This window comes from Spizellomyces punctatus (assembly GCF_000182565.1).
Source record: "Spizellomyces punctatus DAOM BR117 chromosome Unknown supercont1.4, whole genome shotgun sequence".
Classification (NCBI taxonomy): Eukaryota; Fungi; Chytridiomycota; class Chytridiomycetes; order Spizellomycetales; family Spizellomycetaceae; genus Spizellomyces; species Spizellomyces punctatus.
The window spans coordinates 567,613-581,254 of NW_015971540.1; the positions used below are offsets into that span (position 1 = coordinate 567,613).

The window sequence follows — 13,642 nt, forward strand, 5'->3', positions numbered from 1 at the left end:
AATCCGGGCAGTGATCATCATGGGCAGGACCGCCAAGCGACCTTCCTTCCGCATTGCCCTCGGGAAGACCGAATAACCAACGTTGGGAAGCAGACATTATTGTTACGAATGGACAGGGACGAGGTATGTCTTGAAGAATGGGGACGCTTCTACAACTGCCCTTAGAATACACATAACCTAAGTTGCGCCTTCAAGGCCCTCCTCCTCGAATCCCTCGCACTTCTCTTCTCGCTTGCAGATGAGCTCCGCAAGCTCGACATTACAAACGGTAAGAATGGAAATTGGATCTTATTGGCACGGGCATTCTGCGATCAATGATTGAATTTGGAACATTCTTGTCACAGTTCGGGCCAGCGAGTTACACTATGACCAGAGTGATATGGCCTTGGAGGCGCTCAATTTGGTGCGAGATCGTTGCAACCAACTCGAGGATGCCATCAGATCGGGCCAATCAAAAGGAAAAGGACGAAGCGCGGCACATGCGCACGGCGGTGTTATCTCGTTCTCATCAACGGCAACCCTAGCAGAACCTATTCCATGGGAGAGTGAATTGCCAGGACCGAACGGCACTGGAGACTGGGAGATACATCCGCCACCGATTGGTGGCTCCCATACCCCTGGAAGTCTTGGAAGGCCGCGTACTGCGTTTGTGAAAGCTGGTTTTGGCGATCGGCATGAAGAGTATTCTCACACCGTCACTGGCCACTTGGCGAGATCCCCGGAGCGAACCGTGGATGCCGCAGATTATATGGAATCAAGTTCACGATCGTCAACCCAGCCGCAACCGGTCGCATATACCGCCTTATCAACAAGCTCACCAGCAAAATCGTTTCCATCTGGAACCTCTTGGCCTCCAGAAGATATATACGAAGCGCACCCGGTTAACCCAATCCCACCTTTCGTGACGCGTTCAATGACTAACGGCGTACCGCCTGCATTGTCAAGTACTTCGTCCCAGGTATGACATGCCTTGCGTTGAGCTCATGTGTTAAATGCCGGCACTAACACTAATGTAGCCAACACCCAGCGCTTCATCATTGACTGCTGCATCAGCCAGCCGTGATACGCAGCTCGAAACTTCACATTCCAAAAAGTGTATCGAAATCACGCCCAGTGATGTCGACACGGAAACGGTCTACGTCGCTTGTAAGGAATATAAAAAGCCGGAACCAAATTCGATGGACATTAGCCTAAAGCCCGGGGACCGCGTGAAGATAACCTGCGTAATGGACGATAACGTCACCGCCTTGGGATCGAATCTGGTAACAGGGGCAGAAGGAACTTTTCCACTTTCCTGCCTCACATTCAAGTTTGCGTGGGATGAACTTCAAGCTGATACCGGTAAAGTACCAGCTGGCACCGCCCAGTCAGCGCCAACATCACTAGTTACTCCGGTCAGAAGGAACGAGCCGCCCGTAGCTGCACCACCGCCTCTAATGCATACCCCTATACCATCTGCGTCCACGGGCCCGTTCCCGCCATCTGTAGCAACGTCTGGGGGGCCGTCTGGGGGATCATCGGGAGAGTCCTCTTCGTCACGAGTAAACAGCATGATGCCAGGACGATATCTTGCCATAAAGAGCTATCCCGCAAAAAGCGAACTGGAGATATCATTGAAGCTTGGTGACGAGGTCGAGGTCATATGTTTTGCTGAGGATGGGAACACTGCTTTCGGGCTGCACATGCCAACAAAGAACCAAGGCGCTTTCCCTTCATCCTATTTGCGCCGGCTGCCTGACGACGTAAAGGACAAAAAGGACGTCATCCCGGAGTTCATGACAAGTGCTTTGGCTGGCATGATGAGTAACGGCTCTAGTAGTAGTGCGGCCATTCCTATCCCTTACGAGGCTGAGCTGGCCAATCCAATTGGTGGATCCTCATATGAGCTTCCATCAAGGAGTTCGTCCCTTGCCTCCAATAGCCGAGCAAGTATTGCGTCCAGCGCGTCCGCCAATGTTTCGCGAGAAAACTCCTTTAGCCGTCACTCAAACCCCGAGCCTTCAGGTCTTTCCTCCAATGTGCAAATACCACCTAGACAACTCCCTGCGTCTAGCGTACCGTCTTCGGAAGCATCCCCTATTTCTGCCGTGTCATCGCAGCTGCGACCAGCCGACTCTCTGTCGAAAGAAACCAGGCATAATCGGGATCGTGATTCCGTCATGGCTGCTATAGCGGCTTTGGAAGAGGAAAATGCAACTGCTTACAAAGTGTACTCTGATACTATCGGGCGATTTAGAGCTGATGGACGCCCTGTACCATTAGCTATGGTAATGTCAACTTGTGGGATCGTTTAGTCTCACGTACATGATTACCACGGGATGCATGAACTGATCAGTTACATATGCTTATATTAGAATCTGGAACTCATGAAAGCTTTGACAAACAATATGGCGCAATATAACTGGAATCGTGAAGAGCAAGAAGAGATGCTTAGGTATGCACTTTCGGTCGAATACTTGAGTCTTCATGTCCAGTATAGCAATCTAACCCTCTTACCAACAGGGAACGAGCGGAAAGTACCGAAGACGTGGATCACCAACAACCTCCCCAGCACCCGCCAGCCCCGATACGTTCGGAATCGTATGTGGGTACGCACGAGGTTTTAGGCCAGTTCCAGCAACGCGTCAGCATTTTCCGAGAAAAGGGATACCATCCAGCGGCTCCACAGGTGTTGGGCTCGGTAAGCCGGCTGGTGCTGGTCATTAGAAACTAGCTGTATAAGAAGTGGACTGAACCGTCATGCAATTTTCTTCGTTTGACAGGCGGCTCGAGGAGGTCAAGAGGAGCACGTCGTCCCTCCGCGCCAACAGATATCATCCGAAGAAGCTCAGAAACAGCGAGCAACCCTCATATCGATTGTACTGGAACTGGAATACACGGAGACCAATTATAGAAATGACTTGCATGCGTTGATAGACGTACGTTTCTTACAATTGGTAGCGACCTTGATTCTTATTAACCTGCATCGCGCCACAGCATATCATGAAGCCTATGATCGCCGAAAACATTGTCCGAAAAGCCGACATCGATCACATCTTTAAGATCATTCCTCAGTTATGCAGCCTTAGTGATATCCTCGCTGTTCAACTCTCGGAGGCAGCGCAGAACTTTGATAGAGATCCCTTTGCTGTTGGCACCGTATTTCTGAATCACGTTAGTAGCCGCGTTTGCACCTGTAGTCTTTGTCGACTTCTTCTGATTGATTCATCGCTGTTATCTCATAGGTGGAGGAGTGGAATATCTACATTAAATACGTGGAGAACTATGCAATGGCCAAGAAGACCATACGGCGACTCGAAGACTCTAAAACATGTGGTGAAGCTTTCAAACAATTCTTAGAGGTAATTACATGGATTCGCCATTCTTACGAATCCGTTACTGAATTCAGGAGGGTTTATCTCAGAAATGTCGCCGAAAACCCGAATGCCACAGAACCGATATTCACGGATTCTTAATATTACCCATTCAGAGAATCAGTCGTTACTGGCTTTTGCTTCAGCGTACGTGCAATTGTGCGGTGATTGCTTCTTTGTTTAGTTGTTGATGGAAGAATTGCTGCAGGTTTGAGGAAACATAGTGACCACACTAACCCGGCGTGTGAAACGTGAGTTAACCCAGTCTGTATTGCATGAACTGTGAGCCAGGATTAACCTTTCGGTCTGCAGTCTCGAGGTGGCTGGGCAGTACATGTTCCAGATAGGTAGTATGTTAGACTATGTCAAGCGAAGGGACGATGAAATGCATCGCATGTTTGAAATTGCGGGCGAAGTCAAAGGGTTTCCGGTGCGTTTCTCAATCTCGTTGGGCTTTGAAAGACCAGATAATTGAATAATCTCCCGTGCCTAGGCGAATATCATCTCCTTCACTCAACGACGCTTTATTGCCCAATACGAAGCGGATGAAGTGACTGGGGCGAAAAGGCTTATTCTCTTCCTATTCTCGGACTGCATCCTGGTATGCACATATCGCAAACCGCGGGACATTGCAGCAGACGGTAAGAAATACGAACTGGCCTTAAAAGTGGAATCCAAAGGCATGGTTATCGAAGACGATCATGGTAGGCATCTGTATTCCTTCTTTGCAGTACCCTGGTATACCTTTTAATTGGGATTACCATCATAGACGATCCGTCCATGATCCGGCTTCGTTTTACGGAACACAACCCACCAACGTCACAATCAAGCGCCAACTCCCGAGACAGTTCCACATCGGGTGGTTTCCGCATTTCGTGGGAAAGATCTCGGTCCTCTGTAAGCCTATCCGATCATCACGGACACGGCGGTCGTCGCCTGTCGTCGGACTTGGACGAACCAGTCCATTTACTACTGGTCTTGCGATTTGCCGATAGCCGAACGAGAGATGAGTTCATTTCAGATGTGAAGAAAGCGGAAGAATGGGGATTGAGAAGATTGAGGGAAAAGGAAAAGGGTGGTGGTGTCCCTGCGGAGGTCCCTCCTGTACGAGAGAAGAGAGGAAGCTTGGCAGAGAGGGCGTCGGTGTTTGAGTTGACAAATGGGGAGGACCTGTTGAATGAGTTGTATTATCAGGGGAAAGTTGGATGAGACGTGATAGATGTCGAATGTTCGGTGCATATAACTTTCTCATGGGACACTTGGCGGCTATCTGTTGTACATAGGTTGTTGTGTGGGAGATATTCTAAATAGTTGGGATTCGAGGTCTGTGATCCGCCGCCAATTGGACGGTGAATTCAGGCGACAACCAAGTTTGAAGCTGAGGGCACATGTGACAATTAGAGACATGGAAACGATTTTACTATTCATCTGTACTATTATTTACATATCAATTACAAAATTTCATGAACCTTTTGGCTACGTAAATACTCTGCGAGGCGCCAACTGATGCAACCCTTTAAACAAACGAGACAGCTCTTCCTCTTCCAAAAAGTGGACAGGAAAACGGACAGCATGCCCCCTCACCCTCTTCTCCAAAATCTCTTTTGCCAAAAGGTCACCGTCACTTTCATTGAGAAGAACATCACCGGTTTCGGTAGTGTCTCGAGCAAGTTCCTGGTCATCCATTAAATCTTTTACGCGGAGGGTAAGAGGTACTCCTTGCTCTTTAGCCATGTCGTTCATATGCTTTTCCATGTTTTCTTCCACTTCTCCACCGCGTGTTCGAAGGAAATCTTTGTAGTCTTTCCAATTTTTTACAGTGTCATCTGGGACGACGTGAAAGACGTGGCGCAACGTTCTGGTATTGATGTCCAATGTTGTGGTCCAAAACTCCCAGCAGGCATCAGAGACAGGGTCAAGGAGGGCGGGTTCAGTGCTGTACTCTTCTGGCTTGTGCGTTTCGTCCGCGGAATACACATCGGTCATTGCTGGAGGGAAGGGAACTCCGAGATGTTCATGAAACAGGCGGAGACGAAGTGAGTAGACAAAGTTGGAGGCGTTCGGGTAGGGATTGGATGCCATGGTCGTCGTGATACCCTTTGTGTCCGTCAAAAGAATGGCGAGTTCAGAGTCGCGGGAACCCATTTGTGAGCGATCATTGATGTTGGCGCTTCCAATGAGTGCGTAGCGGTCATCAACAAGTAGGATCTTTATTATGGTAAGTATTCTTGATTTCAGTGCGCATCAATGTGCAAGAACCTACCTTTGCATGCACATAGACCTGTTCAGTTACCAACCGATTACCCAAGACATCCCATTTTCGAAGTCCCACAAAACAGATATATTTGCCAAGTTGATCCTTGCTAATGCCTCCCTTCTCCAGCTCGTCCAATAGCCCTCGGATGCATTCCGTTTGGGCACTGAGAACATACGGCAATGCGGGATCTGAATCGCCTTTAGTCACATCCCCGTGAAACGCAGGAAAAAGAGGTATGATAATGTAGGCCCTATATTGCTCGCCCTTCGCGTGCGCTACCAGAATACGGTGAGCCAGGGTGGATGCGATCGGGTTATGGACTCGAACACGGGAGATAGGAAGCTTTTGACCGCGGCGATTGAAATGGGGGGGCTCCTTTCCTTGTGGTGACTGGTGCTGTACATGCGGAGAAGGAGAAGAAAATTTCGTGATAAAAAACTGGTTTTCGATATAGACATAATGTTTAGAGTTGCGGATAAGGTCAATGTACGCGTTGTTGATGGATTTCTCCCGAGGAGTTCCCGCCGACCATTGCGACGCAGATCTGCATTAAGATATAAGCGACCACGTCCAGTTTGTAACCGGCAATAATAGCATGCATTTGAAAACAAAGCTATACCTCAGGATTTGTATCTGAAGAGATCCAGTTGCCTCCTCCGGCGTCTGTTGAATTAAGCACTGACTGGGGTAAAGCCACGGAATGACATGGTCTGCTTTTTTCTTCTCCCACTACGGTAGTAACGTCCAATATAAGTACAACGTGCACGATTCGCTGTCCGATGGACATTTTCAATTCGTCTTTTGTACCTTTGCGAAATTCCATCGCTGAATAAAGTGCCAGACCAAGTCATCCACAGGGCCTTCAATGTTTTCCTCTCCAGGACGTTTACGGAATGTACATGCGATGTCGTGCCAAGGCATTCTGTAACCATAACGGTCACACACATGCAAAGTGTAATGTCATGACCATCAGTTTCTCACCTGGCCGTATGGTCTCGTGGAATGATATCCTCAAAAGGTTTCTCGCCAAGTTTTAAGAAGTCCTTAATTCGCGGATTGCTGTAATCCTGCAGCCCAAAATGTTAAAGGGTTTACAAAAACAACTACGCTCGCAAATCATATCTCAATATCAACCAACCTGCCCAGGAAAAATGTTTGCCAGCGGCTTGGACGGCAAATGATCTAATGCACGTTTAGGTGCATCTGCATTTTCATCCTGCCTTTCAGTCATTTTGCCCTCGGTGGGCATGAAGAGAGAGGTCGGTGGAGTGCCTGCTTGAATGTTAGTTGTGCTGATGACACCATTTCTTTCGGTTTCTGGTTTCTTGCTGTCATCTACGTTCTCAGCTGACGGGGCGATAGAGTCTTTTGCGTGCTCGCCATTGACCAAATGCAAAGCATCGTGCACAAGCGGGGAACATTCAATTGTGCCGTGTTTGTGAGATTGATGTTCATTGAGAAGATTAGAGTCCTTCTCGGATGCTTCAATCTTGTTTGATATCTCATTGCCATCTGTTCGAGGTTCAAGGTGGCCTTGACTATTGTAGACCAGATCGTCCCGCAAAGTGTGTTCTGCAGTGTCGTAGCGACCAACGCACAGGTCAATTCCGCCGATGAACGCAATTTTCCTGCCGATTGCCGTACAGCTTGATCAGGATGCTGTGTGCTAAAAGACAGTAAATGTATAATTACTTACCGATCAATGATAGCCGCCTTCTCATGGTGTGCCCACATGACCGTATCGAGAACTGGGCCGATAAACCCTCTCCCTTGATCCGGATGTCTCAATACTACGATATTACTCCTCTCCTTCAGCTCCAATTCGCCATTAGGGTCTTCCACAGCGGGATCAAGAAGATAATACGGCATTTTTCTAGCCATGAACGCCTCCTTGGCGTGTAAGGACGCGTTAGGAAGGTTCATCTCTTTGTACAAGAGAATGTAGATGCGAACGCCTTCGTTTGCTTTCTTGAAGAGAAGGCGATCAAGTCGGGTGGGCAAGTGCTCGTTATGTATGCCATCAGCACCTCGACGCAGAAAGATTTCGGGAGTTATAAACCAATCTGCTAGAAGGATCAGTACCTGCCATCCGTGACAAACCACATTCGACGATATACCTGCAATCAAGATTTCCTTTTCCGCGGACACAATTGCATCATAGACTTGCTCAAAGTGCGCACTTGCATCCACCATCCATTTGACGCAGTCTGCATGAGTTCCTAGGCGAACCGGCGCGAAGGAGTCATAGCGGCCAACGTCTGCCTGCACCTGCCTGAACCACGTCGTTCGCTCTCGCCGCAGTTCAAGCTGTGCTACCCATTCTCTCGCTACACGAGCCCGTCCACGTCCGCCTATTTCATAGTGGAAATCGATGAGGAGATCACGAAAGCCATTGAGGACGGCCAGTCGGTGCTTGTCCTAAGAGACGTTATGTTATTTTCGTGGTTGAAGCTGTGCATCCTGCGGCTTTAATTCTTACCTTGACCCATATTTCATTGGTGCGCTTATTGAAAGGCCTCAATACCAACGCGTTTCGTAGAGCATGATGCTGTCTGCCTCCAGGGCGCACTGATACACGATCTTCGAGATTGCCGGTGGGATCCTCATCACGTGGGTGAAAGTCCATCTGTTTACGTTGAGTATCTTTATGCAGGACCTGAAAGTACCCATCAATTAACAACACTTCTTGGGGGGTGATATCCATTGGGGAGTAAAAGTACAATAGGTAGTTTGAACGCAGAGCCAGCCATCGCTGTTGGGACGTCCGCGGTACAAGAAAATCCGGGAAACAAAAGACCTGGACAATGAAGGTCAACAATGAGCTCAACCCTGTTGCTATATGCACGGACTCTTACATCGTTCTTTCTCCCTCCCCGCCGCTTTTTAACCCATCCCTCTTTGCCCTTCACACCGTCGTGCCACGTTCCAATCAAACTCGTCCGAGATAGCTCAATTAGCCCGCATACAATCATTCCCCTTCTTCTCTCTTCTACAGCAGCCCAGGTTTCTCCTAGGATATTCCATGGTTCTTTAACCTCCTTCAAAACGCGTCGCAAGAACTCGACAAGCTCTTCCCCTCTTCGTTCGCCTTTTAGCAATGGCTTCGGGACTGGCCTCTTTTCTGTTGGAGTCCAATATTGTCCATTATCTTCTTCATGAACATGTTTGACTTCATCCTCATCGCCATTGCGTGTCTTCTCAGACAATTCATCCCTTTTAATTGGGGAGATGCCGGCTCTTCTCACAAGGCGTTTTTGTATTCTTTTGAATCGAGGGTCGTTGTTATCGGGATCTGACAGGAGCACAGAGAATCGATGAAAGTCTTTGGGGCGTATGCTGAGAGTCCAGTGCGTTCCGGTGGGCTTGTGAGTGAACTCAATTTCGTGGGCATCTTTATAATGGGGCCCCTGATGTGTTCGGAAGGAGCCATGCTTGATGTTATCCCAATCGTACCAGCGCTGTTTTAGGAAAGGTATTGTTCTAACGAGCTTGATCTGTTACAATCATGAGAAACTAATTGGAAGGCACGAAAATACACTGCAAATGGTACCTCCAAGTCCTCGAACCTCGGCTCAGGATAACCAGTATCACTAGCCGATACAAACATTCCCTCCGGGCTCTCACCCACCCTCTCCGCCTCATCGTCTGAATTTCTCCTTTCCTCCGACTTTTGAAGGCGGTGCCTTTCCCGCCATTGTTTTATCCTTTCTGCAGTTGCAGTGCGACTGAGGAAACGGAAAGGGGACCCGTCCGTGTCCATTTAATTTCATAAAATAGGTCTCTTGGTTTTTTTGTTTTTGCACGTACGTCAGGAGTCTCAAGAATGTAATGGGGATTTTGGTGGGAGGATTTCGCATGTCGAAAGAACACTTTTAAACTGGATCTGCTGTGGAGGCTTAGTCGAATGGGCACGTTCTCCAAAGAACTCAAGCATGACATCATTCATTTCCTTTTCGTGGCGGGAAATAAAATGAAATGTATATGCATTGCAGTCGATTCGCTCCATTGCAGCCAGTTTATCCTGGATTAACCTTCGTGTCATCACAAATCCACAGATGCAACTGGCCCAATTGATGATGCCCGCAATCCATATCCTCCACACCGACATCCGTCAACCATTTATCGACAAATTCTTTTCGCTTGATGACGCTCTTCCCAAAAAACATTATCCGAGCCTCCTCCTCGCTCAACTCTACAATCTTTGTTTCCATTTCAACTTGTTTCCGAACTTCCCACATCGCGCAGCGAACCAGATTGGTGACTGGCTTTTCTGCAGTTGAAATAAAAAAGGGCGTGTAGACCTGGATTATCTGCTTGGTGTCCATCGTATGTTCGATAAACCACCAGCGCACTTCTTCTTCGCTTTGCTCTTTGGTGTCAGGGGGTACTGTCCAGTGCAAAGTCCTAGTGAAATGGTTCTGGTCGGTTCCAATGACTTGGTGAATGGAAGGCATCTGCAGCGAAGCGTCTGTTTTCAGGTCCGTGGCAGGCATAGCTTGCGAATCCGGGCAACAGTGCAGGGTTGTGCTGGAATTTTGTCTGGGAAGTAAATGTGAGCTGACGTGTGCTGTCACGTGAACGCACGTGTGATTATAAACAAACGGTCAAATACACATCTGGAATCCAAATCATCTACGTTCCTTCTTTGGTATACAGCCAAAACCCAATGCTTCAACCCTCTTACTAGGGCCTGTTTTCCAGCACCTTTGTTGAACACCTAACAGCAGACACCAAAACCATCGCATCCACGGTATCCAGACTTGGCAAGAACGTTTTTGTGGATCTCTCATCAGCGCTCTCCCACCTATTGCAGCTATCGCATCGCAACCAGGACATCCGTCACATCCGTCACAGTCACATCTGCTTACAGTATCTCCAGCATCTGCAAAGTCTGCACTTGTGAAACCGCACAACTCTGCACCATAAAATACACCTCATCGTTCGATTTGCACTAGGTGCCTCCTTGCCAACTTGCGCATCATCACCTCTCATCCTCCAGTCTCAAAGTGATGCCAAGTCTCTAACATAGCGGCACTGATTCGCGACACTATCTCATAGCTCTCTTGGTTCTTTTGGTCCTAGCAATGGCTAGGCAAAGCGTACATTCAGGGATACTCTTTTTGATCATAGTACGCATGGCGCCCTGTGACCCGAGTAACTTTCAAAATCGTATTGGTAGCAGACGCCCGATGCACCCTGTCGATGGTAGTGTGGTAATTGGTATCAATGGCTATAAGAAACGCCAGGCACTGGAGGAAGCCACGATTCTAGGCCGGATGACCAACAGCATGGTTCCTTTATCTGCTCTACAGCGCGGCTTTTCCACTGGCATTACTGGTCATCATTTGTTCTTGACACGACGGTTGATTCCATTCATGTCTGCTGCTTTCAAAGAATGCGGGCTATTAAACAGCGAATGTGCATGATAAAAAGTTAGATCAAGAGCAGAGTCGGCTACTGCTTGTCCCAAAACGAATAATCGTTACGTGACGAGGAGAATCCAATAGCCATTGTCACATAGCAAATTGCGCACTTCATGATGCCATCACTGTGCTGACAGACATTGCACGTCCGAATCTTTTTGCTTGTTGTCTTGTGGCAGGGAGATAAAGGGACATTACCGCATCTTTGGCAGTAGCATGGCATCCTCTGCTGGCACATCAAAAGTGCGTACAAGGAGAGCATCATCTTCCAGTAATATCGGCGGCCATGGTTGCATCGTGGCCATGACAGATTGATGTACGCTTTTAAATATCCACTGAGCGATTAGATCAGTTATATTTTTCAACATTTTTTCGCTTGTTCCCTTGCCATAAAGTAATCAAAATATCATATGTCCCACATTGTTGTCACCTGATGCCATGGAAAGGACACAAAACTCCTACCAGCCGTCCCTTATAGAAAACTAATCTCTACCAACTGTCGAACACGCCTAGCCCCACTCTGATGACAGAAAGTGACTCGCTCCGCTTTCAAGCAAAAGCCAATAACCTGTAAATGAAGTGAATGGCGAAAAGCGCAGTTCGAGAATTGAGTTGGAGCTGCAATGTCTGAACAGATAATTGCATTGCTGGGGACACAAAGCGGCTTCCGTTTAACAATTTCAATTTTTTACCATATGCAAAAGTGCATATCTTGTTAAACATGTACCACAACGAATGCCGCTATGCAAAATTCCGCTTTTCATCGCTTGCAAGGAAAATTATGGGAGAAAATAACAGCAATGGTACGAATTGCCATTCCCCACTTCAACAGTGGAAAGGTCGAGGCCTTGTGGAGAGTTGTATCTCTAACACGTGGCCGCATTTCTGTGTGACGTCCCCGTACGGCAAACGCGTTTGTTTCATGTTTCAGATGTTATATCCACAACCACTCTCTATGTTAATATGAATTATGTAATAGAGATCATGTCACACGTTTGTTTTACACGTTTGAAGAATGGAGTTATGGCTTGAAAAGAAGATTGGGGTTGGAAACAACGGCAGCCGGGGATTTTTGTCTCAAGCGATCCTCCGTAGCGTCCTTTTTCCTTTAGCTTCTTTGTTCTTTTCCTACTTTCCAACTTGCTTGCCTCAAGGCATTTGTTGAGTTCGTCCTTAAAGTCCTTTTTTTTACTTTGGATTCTCCTTCTCGCACTTGTTGTCCGATTGCATCTTTCTTTACTTTGACGTCGGCCCCTCTTTTGTCGATTGGAGCTGCGTAGACGACAAGGAAAGAAATGAGGGTTAGCTTGATCCTCAGTACGGCATTGGCACTGGTGGCCTCGCTGGCAACTGTGGATGCCCAGGTCAATCTTCCGCCGGCCGGATATCCTGGCCCCGATAGTGCTTCCTCTGTCACTGTCGCTTCCACGGATGCCACACGTACTCCTCCACCCGCTCCCCCTACGACCTCGGTCGTTATCAAATCCGCAGAAACGCTTGCCGTGGGAGGAATAGAAACCATCTCAATCAATCAAGGAACGCAGCCTCCACCGCCCCCACCGCAACAGACTCCTCCTCCTCCTCCACCACCTCCCCCTCAACAGACGAGTCCATCGCCCACAACCCCACCAGTCACTATTGCGACGACAGCACAGGAAACGAGGACGAATGGAGGAAATCAAGTTACAGTCACCTTCCTGCCCCATGATCCAAGGACAAGAGGTGGCGAGTCAGGCGGGAACGGTGGAAACGTCCAAACAGTTACGGTTACCAGAACTGTGACGATTCAGGTCACAAATGCTGCCGTCTGCACTCAGAACACAAAGACAAAGGGCAAACACGGCCATGGCAAAAAGTCTGGCAACGGTGGAAATGGCAAAAAGAATGGTGGAAATGACAACAAGACTGGTGGAAATGGCAATACCAATACTGGAAATGGCAGTGGAGGCATGACGCTTGTGGATGCTATTCGAGAAATATTTCAGCTAGAACCTTTGCCGAACGCAGGCCAAGGGCGAGGGAACACAAACTTTGCCAGTCCCACCCAAACCGCTCGGAAACCCCGTTCCCCAGCTGGTAAGAATCTGTCTGGATTGAATTTAACAATGTCTCCTCAGAGGGCTTACTTGTGATTCACTCGCAATAGTTTTGTGATTCGCAAGAGGCAGCTGAATGCGCCCCAAAGTTTTGGTCATGACGCGCTATCCCCCGGAACGTATATCTATTGCAAAGAAGCAACGTGTCATACCTTTCAAAGGACAGCGGACGTTAGAGCTTCTTTTTTGGTTCTGGATTGCGAATGAGAAAAAGTGTTTCCATTGCAATCGCATTGGATATTCAACTTGTCTGATGGGCTTTGAGGCAAAGGATCTGACACTGTAAGATATACAAGCAGGTGTAGATAAGTGGACTGGGCAGAAACGTTTCTTTTGTATTTTCGTTGTTTTTTTACTAGACCGCAGTTGTTATTTCTTTGTATAAAAAAATTGAAAGTAAACAAGATATTTTCGATAACGCCCTTTTGCAGTATGGCCTTTTGAACTGATTGCTGTGTGTGTGTTGGTGAATTGCGCAGTCACAATGACAATGGCACAGCACTTTGCCATGGC

At 47.9% G+C, this 13,642-nt stretch overlaps 4 protein-coding genes across 4 annotated transcripts; 2 read left to right on the top strand and 2 right to left on the bottom strand.

Annotated features, from left to right (window-relative positions):
* Nucleotides 1-61: 61 nt before the first annotated feature.
* Nucleotides 62-4,828, top strand: SPPG_02617 (uncharacterized protein). The gene is made up of 14 exons (XM_016750900.1): nucleotides 62-123; nucleotides 196-268; nucleotides 345-958; nucleotides 1,017-2,267; nucleotides 2,355-2,434; nucleotides 2,503-2,680; nucleotides 2,763-2,918; nucleotides 2,977-3,153; nucleotides 3,225-3,341; nucleotides 3,404-3,500; nucleotides 3,562-3,604; nucleotides 3,666-3,783; nucleotides 3,847-4,057; nucleotides 4,123-4,828. The coding sequence occupies exons 1-14, from the start codon at nucleotides 109-111 to the stop codon at nucleotides 4,560-4,562; spliced, it is 3,570 nt and encodes a 1,189-aa protein (XP_016610162.1). The 5' UTR covers nucleotides 62-108; the 3' UTR covers nucleotides 4,563-4,828.
* A 1-nt stretch (nucleotide 4,829) lies between these two features.
* On the bottom strand, nucleotides 4,830-9,370 carry SPPG_02618 (uncharacterized protein; the record flags this gene model as incomplete). Its single annotated transcript, XM_016750901.1, has 11 exons — nucleotides 4,830-5,561; nucleotides 5,617-6,154; nucleotides 6,230-6,339; nucleotides 6,418-6,532; nucleotides 6,592-6,677; nucleotides 6,749-7,238; nucleotides 7,307-7,673; nucleotides 7,728-8,028; nucleotides 8,090-8,407; nucleotides 8,466-9,104; nucleotides 9,161-9,370. 11 exons carry the CDS (start codon nucleotides 9,368-9,370, stop codon nucleotides 4,830-4,832), a joined length of 3,906 nt encoding a protein of 1,301 aa, XP_016610163.1.
* A 256-nt stretch (nucleotides 9,371-9,626) lies between these two features.
* Nucleotides 9,627-10,103, bottom strand: SPPG_02619 (uncharacterized protein; the record flags this gene model as incomplete). The annotated part of the gene is made up of 1 exon (XM_016750902.1): nucleotides 9,627-10,103. The coding sequence occupies one exon, from the start codon at nucleotides 10,101-10,103 to the stop codon at nucleotides 9,627-9,629; it is 477 nt and encodes a 158-aa protein (XP_016610164.1).
* A 1,957-nt stretch (nucleotides 10,104-12,060) lies between these two features.
* Nucleotides 12,061-13,553, top strand: SPPG_02620 (uncharacterized protein). Its single transcript, XM_016750903.1, has 2 exons — nucleotides 12,061-13,109; nucleotides 13,180-13,553. The coding sequence occupies exons 1-2, from the start codon at nucleotides 12,329-12,331 to the stop codon at nucleotides 13,185-13,187; spliced, it is 789 nt and encodes a 262-aa protein (XP_016610165.1). The 5' UTR covers nucleotides 12,061-12,328; the 3' UTR covers nucleotides 13,188-13,553.
* The last annotated feature ends 89 nt before the right edge of the window (nucleotides 13,554-13,642 follow it).

Coding starts and splice junctions, on each gene's coding strand:
- SPPG_02617 (XM_016750900.1), top strand. Junction 3,342..3,403: donor CTTTCAAACAATTCTTAGAG/GTAATTACATGG, acceptor GGTTTATCTCAG/AAATGTCGCCGAAAACCCGA. Junction 4,058..4,122: donor GGTTATCGAAGACGATCATG/GTAGGCATCTGT, acceptor TTACCATCATAG/ACGATCCGTCCATGATCCGG.
- SPPG_02620 (XM_016750903.1), top strand. CDS start 12,329: ATGAGGGTTAGCTTGATCCTCAGTACGGCATTGGCACTGGTGGCCTCG.